General features: G+C 29.7%; 1 protein-coding gene across 1 annotated transcript in view; it reads left to right on the top strand.

The window, feature by feature from the left end:
- Window positions 1-7,166, top strand: part of LOC111642286 (oxysterol-binding protein-related protein 1-like) — a 190,167-nt gene that overhangs the window by 86,569 nt on the left and 96,432 nt on the right. Inside the window, exon 12 of the mRNA XM_023388617.1 lies at window positions 3,577-3,717. Coding sequence (XP_023244385.1) covers window positions 3,577-3,717 — 141 coding nt within the window. The remainder of the gene's footprint in view (window positions 1-3,576; window positions 3,718-7,166) is intronic.

Raw genomic sequence — 7,166 nt, 5'->3', positions numbered from 1 at the left:
AGCTGCAAGGTCCCGCTTCGCTGGGCAAAAAGTAACGATAGTGAAGATTAAGATAATTACATTATAGCCAATCTTACCCGTTTTCACAGAATGCAAGAATTAGGTCCCCCGTTTCCAGACTAATTAGAGAATTTTTATGTCCAGTCAAATGAACTATTTTCAATTTGATCAATTTTCTGGAATGTTTACAATCGTTCTATAATCGAATCAATTCAAATTCGAAAATTTTTAAAATTGAAATAGAAAATCTTCCACTTTCAACCACTTTCAATCCCATATCTCCCGCACCCTTATAGATATTGAGACTCAACCACCATAGTGCACGAATGGAGACTTGGAGCTACTACCACATACAAACACCATTCATGTGCGATGTGTAGTTTTGGCTGAAAAGTGAAATATAGGGACACACGCGTCCATTTATATATATATATATAATGTAATTATTCAATACTTCAGTTTCACATCAGTTATTCTTCACAACACACACAACATTTATTCAATTTTTGTTTAAATTATATTTTTAATCATTAAAATTTTTAAGCTCATATATCTTAATTGCAGAATTTTTTTTTTAAGATTTTTTTTTTTTTTTAAATTTAATCAAAATAATACAATTCTTGACTATTTTCAAATGAACTTAAGAGATATACACATATCTCCTTTACATACATAAGAATATCATATGTAATTGTTGATGATGACTATAGTTGTGTTAATCTTGATCAACTTTTATATTCAAGAAGAAATATCCATTATGGACTTCTATTAATTAAATAAGATTTAATTTTAACAATACAAATTTATTTATAAAGAATTGGTTTGAATTTATGTTTAAAATACATATTTTAATTGAATAATATATTAGTTAATATACTGCTTATATGAATTAAACTTGCTATAATGATTTTTATTTTCTAATAATAATACAAGGTGTTTATAAATGAATGGCACAGTTTTAAAAATTAATAATAAATCTATTTATTACCTTATATGAGCAAACCTTACAGCATAAGCAGTGGCAACTGTCCAAGTTTTTTATGCATTAATTACAATCCTTCAATATGTGCACCCATGGTCACACGACACACATCTACATGGTAATCAAATTCTTCCCATACGCGGTGTAGCATGTCCTCCGTGATGGTCTGCAGTGCATTCTTTATCCGATCACCCAGTTTCTCAAGGGACACAGGCATTGACGGTACATAAACTCAGTCAATGCCCGAGATTAAGGTAATAAATAGATTTATTATTAATTTATAAAACTGCACCATTCATTTATAAACACCCTGTATATTCTGTTTGCAATATTTATATACAGTAATTCTGTCTCATTTGCATTATATTTATTAAAGTTGGGAGTTGATTGTAATATACTTATAATTTTTTTCAAAATTATTGTTTAAGCATATTGTAGTTCATCATATTTTTATAAGAAAATAATGCATTATATTTCAAGAGAGCTAATTTTCATAATAAATTGTGAAATATACAAGAATTGTAAATTTTACTTAATCTAGTATCAAAATCATCAAAATGTGTTTATTTTCTTAATGTGATGATCTGAAAATTCCCTGCTTTCTTTAAAGAAAGAAATCTTTTGTTGTGTTTGTATTATTAGTATTGAGTAATTCCAGCATAAAGTTCCTGTTGTGACAAACAAAATGAGAATAGAAATAAAAAATTTCAAGTCATACTGACAACAAATATTCTTTCCTATGTTTTGGCCAGATAAAATATGTAAGTAAGGGTTACTATTCTTTTAATATAAAATTAAGGAAATGTAGTCATTTTAGTCTTTATTTTTAGATTTTGCTTTTTTTTATTTATTCTGAACATTCCATCAGTCACTCTAATGAAAATTGTAAGTAAACAGAATAAATACATAAGAGAGAAAAAAAATTTTCATTGCTTTTCTATGACAACATGAGTTTAGTAAAATACAAAATATATATTTTCCTTTATTAAGTTTAATTATTTATTTATTTCTTTTAATATTTTATAAAATACATTTTTATGTAGTTAATTTAAAATTATGTATTATAATAAGTTAATGCAATATATTTTGTAATTTACTATAATATGTTACTCAATTCTTCCATCAGCTTATTTTATTTCTATGTAGAGTTTTAATCCCTCACACACTTGTTTTCCAAACTGTTTTCCCCTCTTATTTTTATCTAGTTTTTCTCTATTTTAAGTAGCAAGATTTTCACTTCATAAGCCGTTGCTAATCTTAATGCATTTCTATAAATTTTACCTTTTGTAATCAATGAAACTTGGCACTAGAGGTAATAAATCTTAATAAATCTTTGAAGAATTCTATTAAGGTAACCATAATGATGGTTTATATATATATATATAATACTTCACAAACCTATTTTTTGATTAAAGCCAGACAATCTGATAAATTATTGGAATAATTATAATAAGGCAAAATTAATAATTAGATAAGAAGTAATTTGACAAATTACTTCATATCTAATTATTTACATAGCCTTATTTAGCCCAATAATTTGGCAGGTCATCTGACTGTAACCAAACAGTCAGATAATGATTAGTGCAAAAGAAAAATGAGTCACAGTAATGCTTTCTGAGAATGAGAATAAACATGAATGGGCAAGATGATGTGAGACTTTGTGCACTTTAAAAAATGGTGTGGATTTAGTTAAGAAATAAGAATTTTTATTTTATGCATTTTCCTTTTTTTTTTTTTTTTAATTGGCAAGTGCCAAATTCGACAGATGGCGCTGTTTTTGAGCCAAGATGGCTGCCGAAACAGGTAAGGAACCGACCATGTGTTTGTTCAGTGCCTGAGCCAATTCAGTTTCTATCGGTGACGACTACTGCGAGGATCAAATGGAGAAGAAATCATTGAATTTATGTCAAATTCTAGACTATCGGTATATCGGCGACAGGAAACGTTGTCTTGTAGAAGGTGAAGCTGTTTTTGGATGCTGGGCACATCATATTTTGTGGATTAAACTCTAACAACAACACCGAAGTTCGTGTTGTTGCTTTAGTGTTGCAATCTCAGATATTGGCATTTTAATACATCTCAATTACAGGGAGAATGCATGTGCAAAGTGGGGCTGTCTGGTTTTTGTAAACATGTGATAGCATGTTTGTTACACGTTAACAGATGAGAAGTATTTAAATATTTTAAGCAGTATACACCATGTTCCAATATAAAAACAGTTTTATTTATCATAATAGTTAAAATTAGTGCCAATCTGAAGGCTATTCTGCTGAGTTATTTAGCACTTATACAACATAGGCCAGTCAAAAGTTTGTAGCACACATTACTGATATGTTTTGTGTGTGTGTGTGTATGTCTCATATATCCAAAACGGCTTCACCTTCTATAAGACAGCGTTTCCTGTTGCCAATATAGTCTAGAATTTGACATAAATTCAATGATTTGTTCTCCATTTGGTCCTTGCAGTAGTTGTCACCAATAGAAAATGAATTGGCTCAGACACTGAACAAACACATGGTCGGTTTTTTACTTGTTTCGGCAGCCATCTTGGCTCAAAAACAGCGTCCTCTGTCAGATTTGGCGCTTGCCAATAGCATAAATCTGAAACTGCATATGGCAAGTTTGTATATCATGGGATCAATTTGAGCCAAAGATGTTTTGAAATTAAAGAAAGCTTGTTTGATTATCTTAATAAGCAGTTCTCAGAAGTTAAATTTTACTGTTTAATTTACCTGGTATTTTTCTGTTATATTTCATTTCAATATTGTTTGCCAATTGTTTTGATCTTGTTCATATTCAGCTGTTAATTTCATTCTGTACCTACCTCTCCATCTACAATTAATTTGATTTATCTGAAATATTTCCTCATTTTAATGATCTCTCAATTCACTATGAGGTCCTATCCATTATATTTTTTCATTTCACATTCTATATTACATCTTTGTTTTTTCAAAAAATTTTTCTATCTTTCTCATTTCTGCACTACTTTACCCTCAAATTGTACACATGGCATATCATCAGGGCATCTTTTCTCATACCTTTTTAAGATGTAAGCAAAACATATGGTAAATGCTTGTATGTAACAAATTGATTAAATTTAATACAAATGTGAATTAATTGCTTTCAAAATAGTCTCCTTGACTAGCCACTGTCTATTCCAAAAATTTTGCAACTTTGGAACTGTGGAAATTCTCTGCTATTAACACTTCAAAGTGTTGTCTTATAAGGGAAGACTTGTTTTAAACAATGAATTCAAATAAAAAATGCTGACAAAAATTAGTTCATGTAATAAATTTAAAATTTTCTTTTTCATAAAATAATTTGTTTATGAAATATTAACTTGTGTTTCTGGCTCCATATTATTATTTCAGGTATAAAGTGCTTACTGTCAGGTAGCCAACTGTTTAAATTTTTCATGAAGGAATGTTTTTGTCCTATTTTAGGACAGCTTCATGTTCCTTAGGAGACCTTTATGTTCAACATTCCTTTGTGGGGGGAAATTGAACAGTTGGCTACCTGAAAGTAAGCATTTTATATCTGAAATAATTTGATCATATATAATTTATTTGTAAAATAGTGTTATTTAGTGAAAATTTTATTCATCCTTTTCACTTAATCAGTGGCATAACTGACACTGAATAGTCAGTGACTCAGTTAGAAGGATGGCAAATATTGGATTGTATTAAAACCTGTTAAATAATCAAACTAAATCTTTAATTTGCATACAAACTAATTATATACATACAAAAATGTCTACCAGTGGTTGAGTAGATAAAAATCATTGAACATTTGTAAGTGGTCTCAGGTTTGCTCCTAAACAATGGGCTGGCCACCTAACCAACAGGAGTTTTTTCGTAGAAAGTTCTCCTGAGAGGCATGTTCAGATTTTGTACATTTTAGGGGCAAAAAACTATATTTTACTACTTTACTACAGAGCTTTTATTGAGTACATGTCCTATTCTTGTACACACAAAGAAAGGTAGGTCAGACACAAAAGACAGTTCTATTTTTATACTTGGAGCCATCTGTGGGAAATACCCACAACACATATAGCAGAATTAAAAATATATTAAAATTACATAGATCACAATAGTAACAATAATAATAATTATTATCCCTCTTTTTTCCTTTCTTAACAAGGCACTCTCTTATCATACCATCCATGTGTTGCTTTGCCATATTCAATCAAACCAAATAAAAAAATTTTTAAATCTTAATTCAAATACAGTTGGCTGGATGGCTGAGTATCAGCTTACTACTATGGTGGATCCAGACCAAATATGCACAGTTGAAAAAACCCTAAGAATTTTTTTGGGAGTAGTCTGTCCCAGATATGTTACACCCTGTCCTTCACTGCTTAGTGTCGTTGTGTGCCTGGCTGAACCAACAATGGGTGCGGATAAAAAGTCTTTTTAGTGCCTACAAAACAGAAAGAGTTTAAGAAGAATTCAAATAGAAATGATTCTCTAAGAAATTAAAATAGAAAGGAATAAATGATGATAAAACTCCTAAACATTGTTAAAGCCTATCTCCTACTTTTTTCCACAAGTATTTTATTAATTTCTCAATATTTGGAAACAATTTCAAAGATAATTAATTATATAAAGCATATTCTTATTTTTATTTGTATTTTTGTAATTAATGTTAAAAATATAATTATATTTTTAGAAATTTCACCGATTCCATTGTTTTATATATTTTTTATTGATCAATAATTAATGTTGTTTTTAACAAAAATTGAATAAATCTGGCCTAAGCTTAATTAATTTCTTGTCAGGTTCTGTTTTTGAAGTTTTGACTGCCAAATAGCTTGATTCACAGGTGCTTGGTTATTGAAAAAATTATATTTTTAATATTTTTATAACTTCATTTATTTTGTTTTTATTTTCATTTTTGAAAACCATTCAGCTAAACCTTCTTTACTATGAAGTTAAAATAATGTTAAAATACAAAAATCACAATAGTGAAAGAAGCTATAAAAAACCAAAGCCACCTTCAATGTTGGATTTTACAGAATAAAAGTGTTTTATTACTGGTTATTTATAGTTACAATGTTGCCACAATAACATGTATTGATACCGTGTTTCCCCGAAAATAAGACATCCGCAGAAAATAAGACCTAGCACAGATTTTGCTGAATTGCGAAATATAAGACCTCCCCCTGAAAATAAGACCTAGCGAAGTTTTTTTTAGTCTTAACGATCATCGACATATGGTTGAAATTGGCCGTTGGCTTTTTGAAAGTACAGCCACTGATTGATCATCAGACAATTACGCCACACGGCATGATTTGCATAAGACTATGGCTTAAGAATCACAGATTTGCATAACGTTACGGCTGGTGATGGCTAATTGGTCGGCCGGGAATCACGTCACATCACATTTGCATAGTGCTACGGTTCAGTAAGCACTAATTGGTCATCGAATCCGATGTTGACGCTATAAAAAGGCGACAGTTCGAGACACCAGATATACGTCACTCTCGTCTAAGTTCGACTTGGGAATTTTTTTGTTCAATAATAAATGTGAATTCTTCTTCCTGGAAAAAATAAGACATTCCCTGAAAATAAGACCTAGCGCACTTTTCAGAGCAAAAATTAATATAAGACACTGTCTTATTTTCGGGGAAACATGGTACTAATGAGAAATGTGATAATTTTGATTTTTTTTGAAAATTGTAACAAAATATATATGAACAAACAATTATTTATTGTGACATTGTCACAATGTCATTGCCAGGCTGCAATTTTTAATCATATTTTTTAAAGTTATTTATTTGAAATACAGGTAACCCCATATAACACGGTAGTTACGTTCCAAAAAATTGCCGTGTTATGCGAATCCGTGTTATGCGAAACAAAGAACTAGTACGAAAAGGAGGGTTAGGTTCCAAAAATTAAAAAAACATGCTAGTATATTTTCATAATTAAGATAAATATCTTTATTAAAATTTTCTTAAGTGATACATATTAATATAAACAATGTTTTCTTTGTCATCACTAAAAGCACTATTAACCGAGAGCGTTTTATTTTTGGCAAGTTATCGTTATCCTCCCAGCATTTTTCTGCATTATTTTCAGATTCATGCTTTACCTTTTGCAAAAAGTGTATGTAATTTTAGATTGCTTGCTTCTAGTTAAAAGATCTTTATAAATTTCCTTATATGGTGCTAAGCACTTATGAA

The sequence above is a fragment of the Centruroides sculpturatus genome, unplaced genomic scaffold (genome assembly GCF_000671375.1).
Source record: "Centruroides sculpturatus isolate CEXI.00-Female unplaced genomic scaffold, Cexi_2.0 scaffold751, whole genome shotgun sequence".
Classification (NCBI taxonomy): Eukaryota; Metazoa; Arthropoda; class Arachnida; order Scorpiones; family Buthidae; genus Centruroides; species Centruroides sculpturatus.
Note: the sequence above shows the minus strand (reverse complement) of the source record. Positions and strands in the feature narration are given on the sequence as shown.